General features: G+C 32.5%; 2 protein-coding genes across 2 annotated transcripts in view; both read left to right on the top strand.

Annotated features, from left to right (window-relative positions):
- Positions 1 to 1,932: 1,932 nt before the first annotated feature.
- On the top strand, positions 1,933 to 9,015 carry LOC131943057 (protein MEMO1). The gene is made up of 10 exons (XM_059303069.1): positions 1,933 to 2,065; positions 4,609 to 4,716; positions 5,144 to 5,225; positions 5,552 to 5,620; positions 6,252 to 6,364; positions 6,896 to 7,007; positions 7,524 to 7,666; positions 7,850 to 7,926; positions 8,346 to 8,450; positions 8,650 to 9,015. The coding sequence occupies exons 2-10, from the start codon at positions 4,659 to 4,661 to the stop codon at positions 8,791 to 8,793; spliced, it is 903 nt and encodes a 300-aa protein (XP_059159052.1). The 5' UTR covers positions 1,933 to 2,065; positions 4,609 to 4,658; the 3' UTR covers positions 8,794 to 9,015.
- A 1,525-nt stretch (positions 9,016 to 10,540) lies between these two features.
- LOC131943054 (proteasome activator complex subunit 4B) overlaps positions 10,541 to 22,931 on the top strand; it is a 30,458-nt gene continuing 18,067 nt past the window's right edge. Inside the window, exons 1-24 of the mRNA XM_059303063.1 lie at positions 10,541 to 10,577; positions 13,426 to 13,671; positions 13,897 to 14,037; positions 14,224 to 14,325; positions 14,508 to 14,552; positions 15,079 to 15,228; positions 15,605 to 15,668; positions 15,962 to 16,036; positions 16,307 to 16,426; positions 16,597 to 16,689; positions 16,972 to 17,030; positions 17,184 to 17,390; positions 18,003 to 18,189; positions 18,499 to 18,588; positions 18,955 to 19,019; positions 19,340 to 19,484; positions 19,911 to 20,009; positions 20,341 to 20,413; positions 20,618 to 20,685; positions 21,415 to 21,630; positions 21,911 to 22,065; positions 22,316 to 22,408; positions 22,611 to 22,669; positions 22,840 to 22,902. Coding sequence (XP_059159046.1) covers positions 13,448 to 13,671; positions 13,897 to 14,037; positions 14,224 to 14,325; positions 14,508 to 14,552; positions 15,079 to 15,228; positions 15,605 to 15,668; positions 15,962 to 16,036; positions 16,307 to 16,426; positions 16,597 to 16,689; positions 16,972 to 17,030; positions 17,184 to 17,390; positions 18,003 to 18,189; positions 18,499 to 18,588; positions 18,955 to 19,019; positions 19,340 to 19,484; positions 19,911 to 20,009; positions 20,341 to 20,413; positions 20,618 to 20,685; positions 21,415 to 21,630; positions 21,911 to 22,065; positions 22,316 to 22,408; positions 22,611 to 22,669; positions 22,840 to 22,902 — 2,593 coding nt within the window. The 5' untranslated portion in view covers positions 10,541 to 10,577; positions 13,426 to 13,447. The remainder of the gene's footprint in view (positions 10,578 to 13,425; positions 13,672 to 13,896; positions 14,038 to 14,223; positions 14,326 to 14,507; positions 14,553 to 15,078; positions 15,229 to 15,604; positions 15,669 to 15,961; positions 16,037 to 16,306; positions 16,427 to 16,596; positions 16,690 to 16,971; positions 17,031 to 17,183; positions 17,391 to 18,002; positions 18,190 to 18,498; positions 18,589 to 18,954; positions 19,020 to 19,339; positions 19,485 to 19,910; positions 20,010 to 20,340; positions 20,414 to 20,617; positions 20,686 to 21,414; positions 21,631 to 21,910; positions 22,066 to 22,315; positions 22,409 to 22,610; positions 22,670 to 22,839; positions 22,903 to 22,931) is intronic.

The following is a 22,931-nucleotide window of genomic DNA, read 5'->3' as shown; positions in this document are numbered from 1 at the left end:
ATCTACGCTTATTTCCGATTTCTCAAAAGACGCAAGTAAATTTATAAAGTACTAATAATTTTCCGAATTATTACAAACATATTATTTGGTGTTCACTTTTACTACGAGCTTCTATTCTATTTTTAAAATTTAAAGTAATTAAAAATCATGTGTATATCTCTGAGTTACCATCCCCCGTAGTGTTATATATTATATAAGAATATTCGAGAAAGTTTAGGGGAGATCACTCCCTTTTTATTATTTCAATAATAGAACTAGTTTTAATTTTTAATTTTTTATTAAAAGTAAATAATTTTAAATATAAAATAATATTTATCCATATAACAACATACACATGTTTCGCACAAAACATTTAAATTATTTTAGCTAGCTCTTCTATCATAAACTTAGTAATCAAATAATATAAACATAGGACTATCCCAATCCACTTTAGAAGCTGTTAATTTTTTTTTTCTTTACGGACTTCATTGTCAACACGGCACACTTCGATCAACTGGCTTGTATATAGGTTTGATTAGCGTATCGGTCCCTTCTGTAAGTTCTGTCCTTCGGTTCTCACCAGGCTTATCTTCAACCCCCACCGAACGCAGGGTAAACTCGTATCCCACCGCCCAGTACCCGGTTCAACAGCAGGAAACTAATACATATAAAACGACGTCTCTCAGGTCAAATTAATGCATACTGACAGATAGAGATATGCATTCTATATAAAATAAAATTCCCCATTTAAAGACGTTTAAAAAAGTTGGAACTTGGGCAGTGGCAAACATGGAATATTGACACGGGGCTGTCTACAGCACGGCTGTAGGACTGGGTCCAGTCTTCTTCTTCTTCTTCTTCTTCGTTCTTAATTATTAGTGTTGAAGGGGATCGAGATTTATCTGCCAGTGGGTTTGAACTCGAGACTGTTCGAATCTATCAACCATGAGATTTTGCCGACTTGACCACGCCTCCAACACAATTAAGCGTTACGTGTCAACTGGTTTTGCGCCATTGAGGCCATTGACTCCGATTTCAGCCTGCTTTTCTTTTTGGATTTGCTTCCATAGCCTTTGTCCAACCAAGAACAAACTACAAGGCAGTAGTTGTTTAATTTTGGAGTTGTCTCTCCTAGAAGAGTGGCTGTCCCCAGCTAACGAGCCTCATCTGCCCGAGCTGGGTCCAGTGTTTCTTCCAGACTTTTTTCTCCGGGGGGGGGGGGGCACATGAAATCTTCGGGGGGGGGGGGGGGGTAAACTTTCTTCGGGGGGGGGGGGACACTGTTAAAAGTATATATTTTCTATATAAATTATATAAATTTCATTTCGTTCGGGGGGGGGGGGGCGGCGGTAAAAAAATTTCGGGGGAGATGCCTGGAAGAAACTCTGACTGCGTCTGGTGCCCAAGCGGCTGTCAGCTGTCCGTATGCTTTCTACCTCACCTGTTCTCACTGTTCTATGATTAGTGTTTTCATCACGTTTAAAGTTGTTTCTTTACAGTAAATATTTGTTATGAGTTTTGAAAATAAAATAATAATATAATTATTAATATTTGTACATGGAGCGAGAGCCGCATCTTGATATCAACGGAGCCGCATGCGGCTCGCGCGCTGTGGGTTGCCGACCCCTGTGTTAGCCGTTAGGTCATAAACGAAATTGTTTGGTGTTTAGAGTAACCTAAATTAATTGTTAGTACAGGGAAAAAAAGTTTGGATAAAGAAAATGTCTCTTAGTCACTCTCAGTGATATCTTTAAATCAGTGATTCCTTAAATTAAAATATTATCTAGATCTAGATCTTGATCAAGTGGTGATTCTACTCTACCCACATTCACATTTGTTCTAATCAAGTGTTAGAACTAGAAAATCTAGATCTGTTGTCAGTTGAGTTAGATCTATATTCTAGTATATCTAGTAGTAATCTACTGAGTTGCTCAAGTACTCAAAAGTAAAAACTGTCTACAGTGACTAGGCCTATAGTAGTGTATAGTTAAGTATAGTAGTACTAGATCTACTACTTTTATTAAATTTTACGCATTACCAAGTTGCTGACACTGGATGGTTTGATTCTGGTCTAGGCATCACACAAGTAGGTCTATTTTTATTTTACAAGCTTTTATTTAACTCACTTCCTCTGTCGTCAGTCTAGATCGAAACACAGGAATGAAAATTCGGACACTTCTACTTGACCAATACGATTCACATTTGACACGTGGGTCAAGACATGAAGACAATGCAATCTGAAATTAAATTTGACTTAATTGGATGCCTAATTAATTTTTTATGAATTAGGCCCTAATTAAAATTTGGACAGAATTAGTAGGCATGTCTATCCAACCACACCACACGCGCCATCACGTTCAATAGCTGCGTCATCAGGTTTAATAGCTGCGCCATCACGTTCAATAGAGGCGCAATGGTTTTTTAGTCATGTAACACTATTGTAAATAAAACATGTAAAGTTTAAGTAGCCTACTGAAAATTTTTTTCATAAAAAACGTTTTAATAACAAGCTTTTATGTAATGATGCACTAAAAAGTAGAAAATAAATTATACACTACTATTTAAATTACTATAAAGAAAAGCGTGGGTCTCTTCTCAAATATTAGTAAAGGTATCCAATAGATACTAAAGTGACCCACGCTTTTCTTTATAGTAATTTAAATAGTAGTGTATAATTTATTTTCTACTTTTTAGTGCATCATTAAATAAAAGCTTGTTATTAAAACTTTTTTTATGAAATTTTTAAAATGAAAATAGTAATAGGCTACTCAAAACCACTGGCGGATTTTTTTACTAAAATTATTGTCATTATTGTGTCTAAAGTCTAAAGTACTCGCCTAAAATGAGGCTAAAATCTAGATCTAGAAAGAAACTGTCTGATAATAACAATCTATATAGATCTATATAATTCTCTTCTTGGATACCCTAGAAAATACCAAGCTGTAAGCGCGCCTCGCAACCCCATCTCTTCCTCTCTAAGCATATCACTACCACCCCCACCCCCACATGGTCTGGTGAGCTGTAGTTCACGCTAAATGTTTACAATCGTAGAGCCGGGTTTAGTGACGGCTATTAGGGGCAGATAACTTAGTTTGAAACGATTTTAAACTTAGGGGAGGTAACTAAGAGAAGGCTGCTTTCACGGGGGGAGGTAGGGAGAAAGGGGGATGGTACTGTCGAATTCACAAATTATGAATTACTGAAAAGTAGAAAATAAAACAACTAAATAGCGGCGTATGATACGCCAGCGGGTCGGCTCATAATTAATAATAGGATAGAATGGAATCTTTTTAAAAAGGGTGTTAGGTTACTTTTAGTTAACTAATTTTTAATTAAATACACGCCTGCTAATATAAATATTAATATTAATGCTAACAACCCCAACCCTAGTCCTACCATTCGCCTAACCTTAATTAGTATCTAACAATAAAACTTGTTAAGATTATAAAACTACTAACATAGCATGCATATTTTTTTTTATTTGAAGAGTCTAATATCTGTATCCACAGCCTCAATCATTCTCTCATGCTCATAATTTGACTCAATTTTTCAACATCTCATTTATTTGGCAGACCCACATCAGAGGTGTTTAAAATTTAATTTTTTGGTTTTGTGAAGTATTTGTATTACAGCTGACTGACCATATTATAACCTCAGATTTAGTTTTAGATTTGTGGTTGGAAGTTAAGGCTATGGGTTAGGCACAGTTAAGGTTGTGTAGGGATAGGGTTAGTGTTACTCTGTTGACATTAACAAGTCATATGTGTATGCTACTTATTTAACTACTATTAATCTAATACCAATTTGTAAGAAGATTCCTTTGTTGTGGCATCATTGGACACTGATATAACATATACCTGTTTTGTTTCACAGCTGATGTTTATTTTGTTTTCTAATTGATAAACGCAAAAAAAATTAGACTTTTGTTGAATTTGTGGGGGATGGGCCAAGGGAGAGTAAAGCAACCTCTATGCAATTTTCTAAACTGAATTTTTTGCAGTTATTATGTATTTTTGACTAGACTTTGTAAATTTTGGCTACTTTTTGTAAATTGTAATAAAGATGTGTCTGTATATCTAATTCTGATCCAGCTGAGTTAATATTGTAGTAAAAAAAATGCAGTTTTAAGTAAAAAAAAAACTTTCTGTTGGGAGGTAAAAATTTGCAAAAAAACATGACTTAACTTATGGATGACCCCTAAGGAGAAACAGTTTTTGTTTTCTTATGTCCAGGCTAAGATAGGCAGCAAATAGCTTTGTTGTTTCACAGATTTGATTCTCACAGTTTAAACTACTAAATAAGACTCAAACCAACTGGTAACTAAACTCAGACTAGGTCGCTCTAAACTGAAGTACTAAACTTGGACACTTCTGACTTTTAGCTACTAGCGAGGACTAAACAAATTCAAATTTAAAATGCAGTATTCAAAAAAAATATTTATGTTTCCCACTTTCTCAACTCCTCCCTTCAGCATGCATCACCTCAAAAGTTTGTTAATCACTCCCCCCCCCCCCCCCCCCCATCATAACCTTTTGCTTTGAAATTGATTTTTCTTTAACTGATGTTTTCTACACATAAACTGTTACAAAAGAGGGTCACATTTTAATTAATTCTTTTTTTAAATCCTAGATTAAAAGCTTTAAATTAGAGGTGATCTAACCTTAAAAATTGGTACGAAGATGTCAACCAACAAAATCAGAAAGGCAAGTCACGCAGGAAGCTGGTATTCTGACTCTGGTAGGTTAGATACTTTTACTGCTGATTAGTTCCAGCCTTAGATTTTACTTACAGTAAATTTTGACTTTCATGTTTCATTACACTAGATCAGGGGTCTCCAAACTACGGCCCGCGGGCCGGATGCGGCCCGCGAAGTCCTCTCATCCGGCCCGCGGAGATCTTTTCGTCCAAGGAAAAATCGTTTGTTAGTGATGGTTGAGGAACTTTGCTTAGAAAAATCAAAGACATGCCTGGAAGAAATTGGCCCCCGAACTGAAATTTGATAGTTAATGCGGCCCTCGGACTGAAAAGTTTGGAGACCCCTGCACTAGATCATGAAGTTGTCACTTAGCCATTTTACTAATTGTTAGTTGACCAAATTTATTTAAATTTAAACAGTAGGGCCTATAGTTTCTTTTTTTAATTTACTGTAATTAATTTTATGCAGGGTCAGAGCTTAACATGCAGCTGGACAATTGGCTTTCAAAAGCATCTGATTCATTTAAACCAGCCAAGGCAATTATTGCTCCGTAAGTATGTTATTTTACTTGTGGAAAATTTTTTAAAGCTTGTTATTTTATATGTAGTTACATTTTAAATAAAAGACTTAATTTTTACTACACATCTGTTGCATAGATATTTTTAGGGATATCTCTTCAGCCAGTATTTTTTTGTTTGATATACCTGTTGTCTATGATAATCTCAGTACACAAAATCTGAATAAGTCCTTAAATTAAAATGCTAATTTTTTGGCAGAAAAAAATATCCAGTTTCAAATCTGTGCTGTTATACAAAGGCACTTATGTTGTAGACTGGTTGTCTGTCTGACCTAAGCAACAGTTCTTTAACATTTCAGCCATGCTGGTTACTATTTCTGTGGGGCGTGTGGGGCATTTGCATATCGTCAGGTTGACCCTAACACAGTGTAAGTTTTTTAAAATTAGCTTTTCAGCATCATATGTTGTCTCTGTTTCTTTCTTCTTCATATGTAACAAATCAAAACAATGAGGGTTATGGTCAAGTTGGTTGTATTGTGATGGTCAAAATAGTTTTGCTCCAGTATAAGTATAATGTGCATGCCCATTTTTTATACTCACACAAGAAAGTAGAATTTATAGTACTAAAAAGGAATGGTAGAGCATTCGACTGCTAACCCAAATGTATAGAGTTCAGAACTCCTGCTTGAGTCTGTAGGACTTTCCTGAGTCTACCCAGTTCTGCTGGGTACCTGACTCACATTATGGAAAGAAAATTTGGCTGGGCAAAGTGCTGATCACACTTTCCTTTGTAAATGCTGAGGTCACTGAAACAAGTGAACACTACTTCACCTGCCTCATGGATGATAAGGTTTGAAAGGGTACTTTACTAAATTGCTTTGGAAGTAGAGAAGTAATTTTATTATTTATTTTTTTAATGTTACTGAAGATTCTATGTTGATAAAAAAAAATTGTAAAATGTTGGTTTTCAAGCGTTCTGTTGTATTGTTTATTTTCCTTTTGATACCAGCATGAGCAGTCTGTTCCAGTTTAGGAATTAAGTTCTGTTCTGACTTTCAGCAAAAGGGTTTTCATCCTAGGCCCCTCCCACCATGTGCGCCTATCAGGCTGTGCACTCTCTGGTACAGACCTGTATGAAACACCTCTCTACAATTTGACTATAGACAAAGGAGGTAAGTTACCATACAGCAACATTGATCCCTAGAGTTACATTACAGAAACATTACGCACAGAAGAGTTACATTACACCCTGAACAGTTATATCAACATTGCACACAGAAGAATTACAGTTACACTACACTCTGAATTTACATTAAAGTAATATTACACCGTGAATAGTTACATTGCAGCTACATTACACACAGAAGAGTTACATTACAAAAACATAAACCCTGAATAGTTGCATTACAGAAACATTATACTCTGAATTTACATTTCAGAAACATTATACCCTGAATAGTTGCATTACAGAAACATTATACTCTGAATAGTTGCATTACAGAAACATTATACTCTGAATTTACATTACAGCAACATTACACTGTGAAGAGTTGCAGTTTACCCTTATAAGTTTAAATAAGCAACACTACACCATGATAAGTTGCATTATGTCAATATTAAAACACAACAGTTGTAAATGTGACACATAAAATCCCACCCAACACCAACTTGAAACAACTAACACAATAATTATTTTTTGCCAGTGTATAAAGAATTGTATGCAACCTCAGCATTTGAGAGCATGTCACTAAGCACAGATGAAGCAGAACATAGCATTGAGATGCATCTCCCATACATTGCTAAAGTTATGGAAAGGTCAGCAAAGACTCAAAACAATTATTTGTTAAGTTAAGACTGGCATGCATTATTATTTTTATGGTTGTGTGTCAAGAAAGATTATAACACTATCACATATTTAAATGGCTAAGACGTATTATAATAGACTAACTGATGAGTACAAAGGTACAAGCTGTTGTCTAGTGGGTATAGTGCTCTAACTGATGAGTATAAAGGTGCAAGCTGTTGTCTAGTGGGTATAGTGTTCCCTGTCACTCTTAGCAGATCGTTCATTACAAAATGCTTTATTTTACCAATATTGCAATAGTTATTTGCTCAAAACTACTCAAATAATTTTCAACATGCCTTGTATTTGTAAGAGAATAAAGGCCTTATGATTATTGTGAAAACAAGGGTTAAATTTAAATCTTGTGAAACCTTGCCTTAAACAGTCCATAAATCACAGAGAAACCTTTTTTGTTTATAGCTTATGTTCTAGCAATGTCCAGGTTTTTTAAAAGTTGTAACAAAATATTTTTTTATTCTTCTGTGTAGTCGCCAAGGACAATTCACCATTGTGCCTATTTTAGTTGGATCTCTTTCACCTGAAAAGGAAGCCAAATACGGCGAAATTCTCAGTCCATATCTCAGAGAGCCTGGAAATCTTTTTGTCATATCATCAGACTTTTGTCACTGGGGTAAGCTTTGTTATGATCATTGTAGTTGTCAAAGTTAAGTTATACACAAGTGAAATTAAATTCTTTCTTTACAGTAAATTTTTTTATTAAATTAGTGGCAATCTGTTGTTGAAAAAGAGCTTGAAAATTAATTTATTTTTCAACTATTGCAAAGTAACTTTTTTTTAATCTCTTCTTGCTTAGGTAAACGCTTTAGCTACACATATTATGAAAAGTCCCATGGCAAAATATGGCAGTCCATTGAAGCCTTGGATAAAATGGTAAAAATTTATTCTCACGTTAATATATGTGAAACTTAGGGGTAGGCTTAATTAAAAACTTGTCAAGAGGTATGGGGAACAATTTGGATTTGCTGTTCTTGTTGCAGAGCTGTCATTCTTTTTATAATCCATCAGGCCTGTTTGAGCTAGGCTTAGTTTAGCCAGATTTGGTACTTGTTGTATGTACACCTCAAATTCTATAATGTATTTTTTACACAAAGAATATTATTTCATACCTCAAATTCTATAATGTATTTTTTACACAGGGAAAGAATATAATTTCATACCTCAAATTCTATAATGTATTTTTTTACACAGGGAAAGAATATCATTTCATAATTCAAATTCTATAATGTATTTTTTTAGACAGGGAAAGAATATCATTTCATACCTCAAATTCTATATTATTTTGTTCACAGGGAATGGATATTATTGAAAAGATGAACCCTTCTGCATTTACTAAATACCTTCAAACTTTCCAGAACACAATTTGTGGCCGCCATCCAATTGGTGTTTTGCTTAATGTAAGCATTTTTTGTTTGTTTTACATGTTCTTGCTATTGAATCTTAAGATAATAAATGACTTTTTATCAGATTTAGCTCAGAGATTGTAAATTTTGCTTGTATTTATTGGATCAGAGTTTTTTTAACAGAGTTAACTAATGAATATGAATTTTTTTTTCAATTATTATAAATTCAAATGAAGCATGTTTTTTTTTGTAGGCCATCGAGCATCTTCACTACAATAGCCAGAGCAATGGGACAAGATTTGAGGTGAAGTTCCTGAAGTATGCCCAGTCCAGCCAATGTGAGACAACCAATGACTCCTCGGTCAGCTATGCTGCTGCATCTATAACCATGCACTAGATAGCTTTTTAAAAAACTGATCAGGAGAATTGCTATGGACATATAATAAATTGCAATGTGGATGTCATTGCTTGTATTTTTAATTTGCATACTGTGGGAATTGTAAGATTTTAACTGTTTTTTTTTAAAAAGAAGAATTGTAACGCTTGTAAGTTAAGCACTATTTAGCCTTTTACTGTGCAAAGTTTAATACATGAAAAATTATTTCAATAAAGGATTGATACAAAATAACCTGGTTGCTTTTATATTTAAATTGGAAAGTGTGCCAGATTTTTGTCTGGCTGTTAAAATCACACAAGGCCAGCAGTACCTACCACAAAACCTCATGAGATGTAATCCTAAAACTCTGATATTATAACAAGATTTGATATCATAAGTGTACCAGTGCACTGATATGCCTTATATCTTAATAATCAGAAGTGCACCTTGGTTTCTATAAAAGGTGAATTTTTTTTAACTGGTGCTGCTCTTTGCCATACCTATCCTTATCTGCAATGCTAAAATGCACCATTATAATTAAATGCTACTGATGCTCATGTAGTCACTTAACCATCAACCCCCCCCCCCTTCACCTCTAGGAACCCTAATACAACATTCACTTGTCAATATCACAGGCTTTTACTTTTATAACCAAAGAAGTGCTACAACTTTTAGCTGTTATAGTATTTATTGCTGTTCCTATTTTTATCTTAGAAACAGTATTTATTGCTGTTCCTATTTTTATCTTAGATACTATTTTACAATGCTTTTTTTTTTTTAACCAATACTGCAATAATTACTGCCTACATCCACTTGAATAGTGTTTTAACAACTTATGAAGGTAAGGTGACAACAGTTTCATGATTATTGTGAAAATAAAGTTCAGTTTATGTATTGAAAAAACTAAGTTTATAGAAATTCTTTGAATTCTTAGTTCCTCTTTATTCTCTAAATAACAGCTGTAATGGATGTTGAATTGTTGACAGATGGTTTCATTCAAGTGCCCAGTCAATTAAGATACTATTTTATTTCCTAACTGATGTTTCCAGGCCAGAAAATGTTGACAATAAAAGCCTACTTCAGTTAGGATTTCTTTAAGAAATTTGTTCCTGGGTGAGGCAATAGGATCTTCCTGGGGTGGTCAATAGAATGCTAGTCAATATAAACCTACATTGTTTGCTGTTGTCTTTGCCAAAAAAGTGCTCTTAATAATAATAAAGAGAATTTTTAGCTATTTCAGGTCAATATGAATAAATTAGGCCTACTGTAAATTAGCTTAAATTAATTATATACAATTTTGTTAATTTAAAAAGCGAAATAAGTTACAAATTAGTTTAAAAATAACTTTTAAAAATAAAATTCACAGGCGTGACGCCACTCTGTTACGCCTCCGCACTTCCCCACCCCTTCATACACCGTCAGAGCCCCCACCCCTCAATAGTGTGACGTCATTCATGACGACCCAACCCACCCCATTTCTGCTCGAACATTGTTGACTTCACTTATCTGGATTCTTATTCTAGAGAGCCCATAGTTGTCATACTGCAAAATACAAGCCAAATGTCTGCCTCTTATTTTAATGTTACATTTATACGTTTTTAATAATTAATGTAAATGATATGATACCATTTGAATTTAAAATAATTTGAAATGATTTAGAAATGTATTTAAGCTCATAACTAAAATTGAGGAAAACAAAATAAACCTAATAAGCGTATTGTTTTAGAGTTTCAAAATTTGGCAAGTTTAAAAAAAAATTATCTGGTAAGGATGACTTGGTCTTTATAATATTTATACAAACTGAAGTATGTTACTGCTACGTTTTAAAGTTTCAACATTAAATTCTAAATGAATGAGGTTTCTAATTATAATAAAATATAAGTGCAAACAGTATTATTAGTCACTTTCTGTACTTACCATAGTATACGGCTAACTGTAGATAATATTTAGGAGAAGTATTTCTCAAGATTAAAAAAAATTCTAAATCTTCAGTTATGAGTTGAGATCAACCAAGCCTAGATTAAAGTAGGGTTGTCGGTATCGGCCGAGATCGCGGTAAAAACATGACCCGAAATCGCCCATTACTTTCTGATACCGGGCGCACGAGATTTGGTTTTGCATACTAATAAGTTTTTAATTTATGGTAATTAATTAAGTTTAAAAGGTCATTTCCTAATGTTAAATGAAAAGTAGAATGGTTTTCCCATTGTTTTGATGGCTTAGCGATCTGATCGCACGCTGTCTCTGCCTTGGTCTTCCCCCTGTATGAAGGCTAGTTTCAAATACGTTGGAATCACGATTTTTTAAAAGGTTATTCTAGATGAGTGAAGATTACTGAGCAGACATATCTTATATATGTGGAAATGATATTTGTTTTTGGATATTTTGACTCTGACATTAGATATACTCGTTTAGAGGTGGTCACTGTATGTAGGTCGCGTTGCCACCATTGTTATATTTTTTCATCCCGATCTTCCGGCCTTTAAGTTTGATCAACTAACAACAGCATTCTTATGGAATGTGCAAACAAATCTCCTAATTTTTTATTTCAGAATATATTTACATACCCATCTTTAATTTTTTCAGCTCTAGTTCTAGTTTTGCAGAATGTTTTTCCTAAAATCCAATTTTGTCAGACTAGCTAGACTGACAAGAGTCAGACCTAGATCTAGGTTACCTGTCTGTTGCTATACACTAGCATTGTGCTAACTGTAATTTTAAGTATTCAAGTTCTACTTACCCTTAGATATAGTTATATGCTGAAAATCAGAATCCATACACAATTCACACATAAAAACATTGATCTGATAACTTCATTTAAATTATTACAAAATGGCTTATATGGGCTCTACTTCACCTGCCCAAAATAACAAGGCAGTTATATACACATTACAGTGTTCAAGTCATTTAGATTTCTAACTATGTAGTTCTTACATTCACTGTATTTATATAAAATATTGCTTTAGAAACATTTTCATATTTGCGCAGCAGTTTTATAACAAAATGGCTTAAAGATGGACTCTACTTCACCTGCCCAAAATGATGAGGCAATTATAATATTATATGCACATAACAGTGTTCAAGTCATTTACTTTAGATTTCAAACTTTGTAGTTCTTTCATTTGCTGTATTTATATAAAATATGGCTTTAGAAACATTTTCATATTTGCGCAGCACACAGTTTTTTGGGGTTATGGGAGGAAGCCAACACAAAAGTATAAGTTCTGTATTATTTTTATTCATTTCAACAACATTTACAAGTTCTATATATCATTCTAGCTAAACTCTGCAAATATGAACAAAATACAACTGCAATTAAAATAACTATGCTCAATTTATTCAGGTATACCATGACTTGTCACAATTGGCCAATGCAAAAGTAAGGGGATTCCACCCCTCACAAAAAAATTCGCAAAAAAAAAAACTATTTGAGCTAGACAAAAAATCTTTTTTGTTTTGTTTTCATTTTGTTGAGCTCTACAAGAATATGTAATTTTTATTATTATATGATGATTAGTGCTTTTTTACCAAAATCCCTAATTAAAGATTAGAGATCTAGAAATCTAGATTCTAAGTCCTAAGCTAACCTGTCTGTCCTGTGGTAAAGTAATAATAATAATAATTAGCTAAGTAGCTCACAATCTGCTACGTCTACAGTCATCCCTCAATTGTTGTGGTTAATAAACTTAATCGGCCTATTACAGCCTAGAATCACTGAAATACTTCAAAGACAAAGTCCAAAGTAATATTAATAATAATAGTATTGTGACTGTTAGTGCTCTGTACTGTATCTAGAAGATCAAGTAAAACTATTATTAACTATAAACTGTAAGGTGTAATATGAATATCAATAAGTGTGATGTAAATGAAATATATAGGCGGCTAGGCCTATATATATGTATGTATACATATGTATTATGTATGTTATCATTAGAACATTAAAATATAGTTTCAAACATGTAGGCCTAAATATTAATGTATAAAAAACAAACATAAATTATGGTACTTGCACTTGTGTGTGTAACATTCTCGTAGATGTAACTAAAATGTACTAAAATCGGAAGGGAAAAAGCAGGATACAAACCAGCCAATCACTGATGTGGATTTTGAATGAATTGTGTGGGTTCAATATCCCTTCTGCTGGCATGCAATTAACTTTCATATCATAAGTCTTCAATTTTGAATTTTTTATGAATATTTTTTAACAATCCGCAATGTACTATTGTACTGAGGCAGCAAACTGCAAAGTAGCGAGAGATGACAGTATTTCCATCAGTAGACTAGTATTGGTTATCTAACTAATACTTGTTACTTAGTTTGGTTTATTAGACCTACTAAATTGAAATATTTACTAACTTTAAATACTTAGTAAATTTACTCAGTGAGGTTGACTGACTTTCCTGGCTTCCTTAGTGTTCATTTCTGCCTATCTTTAGTCCACTCATACACATTTTTTTGTCAGCTATTCAGACCTGGGTCTGGATATCCACAGGACACTACTCGAACCCAACATTAAGCAGGCATATTTGTATTAAAAATAATAAAATAATAATTAATAAAATACAATCTTTTCCTAGGTAGTTGTTAAGTAACATTATTAATATTACTCACAATTGCTTACAATATTAATTAATTGATTTTATCCCCCCACAGCTGTGTAGATTAAAAAGAAAACATGGAAGAAGACGACTCTGATTCCATCATGATGGAAGGCAGAGAAGCAGTCCTTGGGTTTCAACCGCAAAAAGAATCTGTATATAGCACTGCGTTACCATATGCTGATGAAATAGATCAGGAATCAAATGCAATACTTAGTGAAATTAAAGGAAACCTTGGGCGTGCTATTCAATTACGAGATATAAAAATAGGAACACGACACTGGATTGTTCAACTAGAAAGGTATGTTTCTTCATTAGCTTTTTATTTCATTAGTAGGGGTGCAACTGTATCTGATTAATAAAAAAGGTTGATTAAGTTTGCCATATTTTGATATAGACCTTATCCTTATAATCATTTCATGCACTGTAATTGTAATAAAATCAGATGGTGACATTTCACAGTAAATCTAAATTTGATTTAATTGAAATTCTGATTTCTTTTTAATGTGTATAACACTTTTTCCAGATACATTACATTGTATGGCTTCAAATTTTCAAAGACAGACCACATTCTCCTAGTAAAACTCATGTTTGAATTACTTACTATGCCATTGCAAGAATTTTCTCTTGTGGAAAAATTTGCCATGACCCTTAATCTTTTACTTCGGTAAGTTATTCATAGTTGCATAATTTAAACTGTATTTAAAAGTAATTAATTTACACATAAAAAAGGAGTATATTTAATACTTTTCAATCTAATTCTTTGAATTACTTATTTGGACTAAATACAAAGTATTCTAAACAGATCTCTACCACAGAGTTATAATCTTTTTTTATTTGAACCAATTTATAGAAAAAAGAGTCTTTTGTCTCGAGAAGATTTAATATTGCCATGGCAGCCACTTTATAAAATTGTTAAGGAATGCAGTAAAGATAAATGCAACTTTTATCCTGCGTAAGTATATTTAAAATTTTAGCTTGCTTTGGAATCAGTTAATTAATATAGTGAGTGAACTTTAAATATAGTATATAAAAGTGACAGCCTGTTGATATACATTTATTTAGTGTTTTATTTTATGAGGTATTTGAGAATGAGCTATAAATAATTATTTTAAATTAGTTCTCTAATTTTTACAGTAAATTTGAAGTCACCATAAAAAATACTGTAATTGCTTGTACTCCGTAAGTATACTGGTTACTTTGTGTAAAATAAATTTGATATTATGTTTTAGTTACTAGATTAATTTTGACTTTTATATTAAGCTGTAATAGAATAGATTTGTACATTGAAATTTATTTTACCTTGAGTTTGCTTAAGTAGGACAGTGTGGTCAGATGGTAAGAGTGTCCGACTACTAATCAGTAAGTCTCGAGTTCAGATATCAGGCTTGGTTCCTTATGTAGGATGTCCCAGAGCCCACTCAGGTCTGAAGGATACCTGACTCATGTTAGGGAAAGTAATGGAATCTGGGCATAGTGCTGAACACACTGTCTTTTCTTATGCTGGGGTCGCAGCTTAACTCTACTTCATCTGCCCCATGTACCATCATGTTTAAAAAGACTAACTTTTACTTGCTTGCTTGTCAAAAGTAAACTATTTCCCAAGCAACTGATGATCACCTTGTAAATAGTTAGATCTGATAAACTGTTTGGGTAGGATTTATGGCCATAAATATTTTTGATGTGATACGATATTTTTATCTGCTAGATATTTTCATGAGAATGCCACCCAAGAAATGCTAGATGAATGGCGCCCGTGGTTGTGTCCTTTTGATATGTCTGTCATTGGAGGCTTGCAGTGTCTAGAAATATTTCTCCCAACTTCTCTACCACCTCAACTACATAACAAAGGCTATAAGTGAGTAAGCCAGTCTCATGGTTATATGGTGTTGTCATTCACACATCACTGTCATCTGATGATGTCATCCTCACATCACTATCACCTGGTGTTGACATCCTTACATCACTATTTGGTGCAATTATCTTCACATCAAAAATCATCTGATAACATTCTCATGTCACTATCATCTGGTGCTGTCATTTACACATCACTATCATCTGTTAGTGTCCTCACATACTGTCATCTTTTGCTGACTTCTTGATAATTCAAGTCAAACTTGAACTTTAAATCTTAAGCAGTACACATTTTGACTTACTTAACAAGGGAGAAAACAACACATTCTATTTATATGTCAAGTATTTTAAAAATTTGATCAACTCTTCATTTGTTACAGGCTTTGGTTTGATGAGTTCATGGATTTATGGAAATCATTTCAAAGTTTGCCTTCGTGGGAGGGAGTAAGTTCTTTTTAAAAAAAAAAAATATTTTTTAAACTAATCACTAAATATCAATGTAGCACTATTTGCATTAAATAGTTGGGTAATTGGTTTATATCAAGAACAATTTGTTCATTTTAAAATTACACTACTTTTACAACTAATTAATTGATGAGAAAAAAAATAGTCTTTTTATAAGAAAAACATTTTTTTTATAATTTGAAATAGTTTTCTAAATTTATATTAATTTTTTTTAATTACTGATTATAAATATTGAGCATGACACATATTTTTGGTTCTTGAATGTTTCCTAGAGCTTGGTCAACCTATTTGCTAGACTTGCACATGACAACATTGGATACATTGACTGGTCTCCATACATTCCAATGGTAAGTTTCTTCACATAAAAAGTGTGTTTGTTTGTCTATGTGCTGCTTGGCTGAGAAAGTGCTAGTTGTTTTTGTGGCTTGTAAAATAGTTTGTAATTTTGTGGGTGTAGAAAGTGGTTTATATTTTTCTTGTTATGTGGTAAATTGTTTATTTAATTTTTTTTGGAAGTTGATTGTTGTGCATAATTATACATCAGTATAAGTATTTAAAGTAAATGCATTTTTGCGACCTGTATATTGTATTAACATCCTTGTTTAATCTTTTTGAAGATTTTCACAAGACTACTGCGCAGCTTTTGCCTCCCTGTTGGTGCCAGACAACTGGTCCCCAATAGACATCACGGCGCCTATGAAATACCAAATGTTTCCAATTGGATAGTTAGCATGATGGTAGGTTCATTGTAAACCATTTTAATATTAGACATCATTAAAAATTTATTTGATAATTACATCAGTGGATTTGTGATTCTAAAAGATGAAGTAAAAAAAATAGGAATAGAAACTTATTAAATTTAGGATTTTACTTCAATAACATGGCGCTTCAAACATTTCATCTAAAGGGAGGAGCTAATGATACCATACAAGATCATCTCTCACAGCTGTTTAAAGCGTTGCATTCTTTTTATCATCCCTCAAATGTTGGTAGATGGACTGTGAGTATTTGTTCCTTCTCATTGATTTTAATTATGTAGTTAACTGGTATGTAGCAAATAAGTTAATTGTTGTTAAAGTAGAGATAAATATTTGAGTAATATTATTAATTATTTTTGCAATTGTGTTGAAGTTAGCATGCCTATGCTGTTGTGCTATACTTTATCTTAAAATTCGAATGTGTTATAATTGTGTTTGAATGAGAAGTCAGACAATAGAAACTATCACAATATTGGACATTTTAGAACTCATTATTTCATATTTACTAATTCTTTAATCTGCAGGTGAGATTAGGATCTTTTTTACAAAACCTCCCAAAAATGTTTGTTAAGCGATTGAGGAGGTAAAATATAAAAATAATGAAAAATGTTTTTTAAAAATACTGAATGTTAAACAGATTTTATTTCCAGACTTATGGTGTGTAAAACTTAAGATTTTTTAAAAAGAATATAAAAATAATGTCACAGATATGAATATTCACATTTTTTTGTTTTAGAGAGCGTTACAAACAAATGAAGTGGCTGACCCCAGTACCAGATGAGTTTAAGCTGAGTGACAAGCAAGTCACTGAGTTTGTTGAGAGCCTAAAGTCCTCTGTCTTTGTGGCCATGTTCAGCAAGTTTGGCAGTCATGATGCCTCAATGGCCCTCAGAAGCCTGGCCACACTCAGACCGGAGATAGTGGTGCCACCTTTGCTAGAGAAGTAAGCGGCTCTTCTATTCGCTAGATTTTTTTCTTGCCCAATAATTTCTGTCAGTTTTTGGAAAAGATTATTTAATAAAAATAGACTTCTTCTGGTCACAACTGTCATGAGCTATACTCATAAGCCTTACTTTAACTTCATGTTAACCATTGTGTGTTTTACCTCTAGACCACACTGTCCCCAGTTAAACTAAGGTTAAGAAGTTAACTCTTTTTATTCTTTCTTCCACTTAAGCTAAACATTTATAATAAAACTTTCCTAGTGTATTTATTTAATCTGGATAAAATTCTTTTGAATTTAAAAAAAATCAAAAGTGAATTTGCTTTAAAAAAGATGTGTTAACCTTTGGAAGTTAAATTTCAATATGAAATGCATAGACTTAGACGTATCAATAGAATTTAAAGCATATTACTTTGTGTAAATAATTTCTGCAAGATATTTTTCTCATGTCAAACAAGTTTATTACAATAGGAATTATGCTTTATATGTTAACAAGGAAAGGATAATTCACTTACACAGTTATACAATAAATATTTAGGCTACATATGTAAACATACACTATATATGATATGAATTTCCTTGTGTTGATGAATGAAAATAATTTTTTTCCAGGATGTATCCTGCTATGGAAACTTTGATTGAACCTCATCGCTTGATTGCCTGTATGATATGCATTGTCTCAGTGGTCAGACCAATGCTCACCTCAAACAAATATTACCCAGAAGGCCCCTCTCATGTTATACCACTTTTAAATTTATCATTGCCTGGCATTGACCCGAATGATTTCAGGAAAACTTTGGTAAGTTCCTGTTTAAGAGTAGGTGGTTAAAGTGTATGTTTGTCTGAATGAAAGTAAAATTAAAAATATCAGTTAAATTGTATGTATTTATTGTGACTGTTCAAACATGACAAAATAATGGAAGTCTAATCTGTTGCAGTCATAGACAAAGGTTTATGCCTAATTAAACTCATGTATTTCCCTCACACTTGTGATAAGAAGACTATAGAAGATTTTATTTACTGCTGGTTTTTTTTATGTGTTAAATAGTTGTAAAAGTTTTGTTAGAAAAATTTTCTAGAAATTAATCAAATTAAAAAATATTTTCAGGTAACTCTACAGATGATATCCAACTTTATTTCACTTATCCCAATTGTTGATTCATCTGATGCTGTTCATGTGGTTCCTGGGTTGACTGAGGTGAGAAGCACATTTTATTTCAATTATCCCAATTGTTGATTCATTGGATGATGTTCCAGAGTGAGAACCATGTATTTGCCCACCAATATATCACAGGGTAATTTTGTATGAAAATTTAAGAACATTATCTTATCTCAGATGTCCATGAGTCCACCAATCTAAGATTGGTTTTAGCACCATTGATTTCAGATATCCAACTCATTCTTTGTTATTCTAATTTTAACTTCATCCTGCATCTAATTTTAACCTATAGGTTTGTTAATAAATTGTAATGTTCCCTATAAAAACATCACATGTTTTTTTGTAAAAATTGAGTGTTGTATTTCACTGTCATGTTTTTAACCTTGTGAACTTTGCACCCTACAGCTGGAAAAGGAACTATGCAGTGCCACTGCACACTTTGAGGATTTTGTGTTGTCATTTCTAGACAGGTAAGTTGCAGCATTCAGGTCAGTTTTTAACATACCTGTAGCAAGAGAACTGTAAAATTAATGCAGTGTTTAGTTCCTGTTTATAAGTAAAAAATATATGAAAAGTGCAGATGCATGTTGTATAACGTTTTTATATTTAAAGCATTTTTAATGGAATAACACTTGTGATATCAGTTTATACATTCATAAAAATATTTCATATATTTCAAATAGCAAATCAGCTATTACATATGTATGAATATTTTAAAATGAGCTAGCACATACGTTGAACTACTTGTTGCAATGACTGTTGAATCAATCCACTGCTGTTTCCCCCCCAGAGTTCATACAATGATAGAAAACAGTTCAACAGTGTCAACAGTTGGGGTGACAGAGAGACTGACACCAGAGCAGACTGTGCTTGAGGTTGGCCTGGCCTCCACAGTCTCGGCTATGTTACAACAGTGTTCTTCTGCTATTTACCTTGTAAGGAACTGCTTTTTAAACTTCTATCAAAGAAATTATTTAAAAGCTGGGATTACTTTAGAATTGTGAACACATGTATCCTTTTTATTGTAATTTTTAAGCTACTCATATTTTATGACTTTTGTTTTGGTTATTTAAAAACATTTAAAAAATTGTACTATATCTATGACGAGATTGTAGCTTAATTAACAACCAACACAGCTGCTATAAAAAAAAGTCAGCACATTGCTGCCATCAGATTTTTTTTTTAAATTGGTCACTTGAAAATGATAAAAATTTGATAACAATGACCATTATACTCATTTTAATATCAGTTACACTGTTTAATACATTTTTAAAAAATATTGTATTTTTTTCTAAATCTGTCATTTAATAATTTTAAAAATTCCTACAGCTAGTGTTTGAAAATAATTTCTTTTGTTTCAGAGTGCCTTAAAAAAAATTCACAGTTTTATAGCTTCCAATGTGTTTGAAATAAAAGTCAGCGGTAGACTGGCAGCTAATTTATGCAGGGCGGCTGTTCGAGTAAGTTGTCTAAAACCGTAACAAAACATTAATCTAATCAAATCTTATTTGTATTTACAAACCTTGCACACAGTGTCCTACAAAATACATTTGGTGTTCAGTATTAGGTCAGTTTTTGTTATGTAAGTTAACTCTCAGTATGGTTGATTAAAGTAGTAATGTATCAGGCCTCGATTGTATACATGCATACATTTTGTAAACTTGTACATTTTCTTTATATGTCAATTTGGTAACCAAGTCAATTATATTCAGTATTTTTTTAGTTTAAAATTTTTTTTTTAAATTTTACCAAGTCTCACGCTTTGTTGACCTGATGTTTCTTTGTTTTCAGATCAATCCTGAAGTGGCTTTAAAAATGTTTCTACCTAGTTTGTGCTCAAGTATTCTCAAGTTCTTAGAAGATCGTATGTAGTTTTTTTTTTTTTTTAACTAAAAAATTAATTCCTAATTGATAGTTGTTGTATTTAAATGTTAATTTCTTACACAATCAGAAATCTCACTATTTTTCATTATGTTGTGTACTTATTGTTTCCATCTGTATTAAAAAAATAATTGAATCTAGTTCTTGTAAACAAAGATTAAAAAAGTTGCTTTTTTCTGTCCTTTAGATCCTGGTACTTTTGAAGAAACCACCTTGGACAATACGTTTTTGTGGAATTGTTTAATGCTTTCACATGTAAGTCATGATAAACATAACCACATTAACAATAATCCTAATTATGTGTTGCTAATTACACTAATGCCACATAACCACATAAACAATAAACCTATTTATGTGTTGCTAATTACACTAATGCCACATAACCACATAAACAATAAACCTAATTATGTGTTGCTAATTACACTAATGCCACATAAACAATAAACCTAATTATGGGCTGCTAATTACACCAATGCCACGTAACCACATAAACAATTAACTTTATAACGTCTCACCAGCAAGAATAAAAACAATGTTTTCTTGTGGTGGACATTGTGCCATCAACTTTCCTGATACATTTACTTTTATTTGCATGTTAAAATACATTGGTTTATATATTCATTCTAATCTTTTCTCTTGTAACACTGGACAAAAAAATAGTGTCTGACAATCTATGCCACCCTACTTACCCTTACCTAAAACTCCTCCCAACTATGCATCCCACCTCCCCAAAAAAAAAACAACCAACATGCTACTACTTGCACCCCTCTGCAAGCTGCATAGAAAGCCGCCACTTACAAATTTAGGTTTAAAATAAAAATTAAACCTCATAAGTAATTATTCATGTATTATTTATGTGCAATTCCATTTCATTTGCTAGTTACCTGAGATGATTATTAAATTAATATGGTCTTAAAGAAACATGGCAAAGATTCAAAACAATACATTACTAAATACTGTTCATCTTACTGTATATAACATCAGGTGGTGAGATGTGATGGGACAAAGCTGTTGCCCTACAGGTCAGAACTTTTGTCAGTCCTGGACAAAACACTTCAGCTCAAGTGTATCCAGGGGTATGAGATGGCTGGCCAGCTTTTGAAACATCTGCTGAAGAGTCTGACCCAGGTTTATCCTCTGGAGTTTCGAAGTGTGGCGTATAACTTTGATAAGCCTTATTCTGAATATCTACCAATAAAGGTAATTACATTTTATTAGTGTTTCAGTTTTGTTATTGTAGTTGAGTTTTATGAAGTTATGTGGTCAGATGCTTTGATAAAACTTGTTTCTTTACTTTTTTATGTGTGTTTTTATTATTAAAACCTACATATTGAATTTTATTTTGACTTCCAACATTAGTAAAGTCTGCATCAGATATATCAATAAGCTTCTTCTTTGTTGTAAATCACCAGTATATTTTAGATGATTTATCCCTTCAGTATTTCCATGTGTTAGTAAAAAATTTTGTGTTTGTTTAAAGGATTGGGCTGTAGCTGGTGACATAAAGAAGTTGGACGTCCAGTGGCACATAGCATCCGATGAAGAACTGGACTATGTACAAGAATTAGTCGACACATTTCTCAAGCCCCAGCTTGACCTTTTTCAAAGCATTTCTTCTGAACAGGAAATATCCAAGTATGAGATCATTTTTCCTTGTTATTCATTTGTTTTTAAATGCTAAAATTTTAATTAATAATCAGAATATTCATATTTCAGAATAATTTATCTTCATAATAATCACAATGTTAATATTTAACATTCATATTTTAGAACGGTTTATTTTTTTTAATAATCAGAATATTCATATTTTTAACACTTCAACCAAACCCACCTTCCCCTTCTTATATTTACATATTAATAAAAGATTAATTTTTTGGTTTTATAGAGAAGACATTCTGCGTCGACTGAATATTGTTTTAGAAGTAGTTCTTGGTGCTGGAACTCACCTGCCTGCATGGGAAAGTGAAAAAGTTCAACTGTGAGTAATTTTTTGGATTCATATTTGTATGGTCTCAAAGGATTAAGTTTGCTTAAACAACAATGACCAACTGACCACTGGTCATATAAATGTAACAGCCAAGTTAAAAATAAAATGTTTGTTTTGTTGAGAATATAACCTAAACGCTATGAACGTGTCTTGTGTTTTTAAGTCTTATTAAATGAACATTGTTTTATTACAGAATGAAATCTCAGGTTCCTTTATCAAGATTTAGCTGTTTTAGTATATGTAACAACAAAGGTAAATAACTACTTTCTTAAGGTATTCTATACAAAATAAGTGTATGTCAATACAATTTTGAAAATTGCAGCATCTGTCATTTTAAAAGGATGTACATGCACACAGTTTATTTTTAGATTTCAGCTGTTATTTTATTGAGCCCTTGACATATTTTATTTGTCTGTTTCCAGTATTAACTCTAAATGGGAAGAACATCAGAGCTTTGATCCATACTGCCATGAAACATTTGCTACGTGAGTAAAATATCCCATAATTATTTTAT

This window comes from Physella acuta, unplaced genomic scaffold (genome assembly GCF_028476545.2).
Source record: "Physella acuta isolate Inbredline_101_S28 unplaced genomic scaffold, ASM2847654v3 ptg000439l, whole genome shotgun sequence".
Classification (NCBI taxonomy): Eukaryota; Metazoa; Mollusca; class Gastropoda; family Physidae; genus Physella; species Physella acuta.
The sequence above is the reverse complement of the archived record's forward strand: the minus strand, read 5'-3'. Positions and strand labels throughout refer to the sequence as shown.

What these genes read in the sequence shown, in the direction of transcription:
- LOC131943057 (XM_059303069.1), top strand. Translation starts at nt 4,659, where the DNA reads ATGTCAACCAACAAAATCAGAAAGGCAAGTCACGCAGGAAGCTGGTAT. An exon ending in TTTGACTATAGACAAAGGAG is followed by an intron (nt 6,365 to 6,895) that starts GTAAGTTACCAT and finishes ATTTTTTGCCAG; the next exon opens with TGTATAAAGAATTGTATGCA. An exon ending in CAATTGGTGTTTTGCTTAAT is followed by an intron (nt 8,451 to 8,649) that starts GTAAGCATTTTT and finishes TTTTTTTTGTAG; the next exon opens with GCCATCGAGCATCTTCACTA.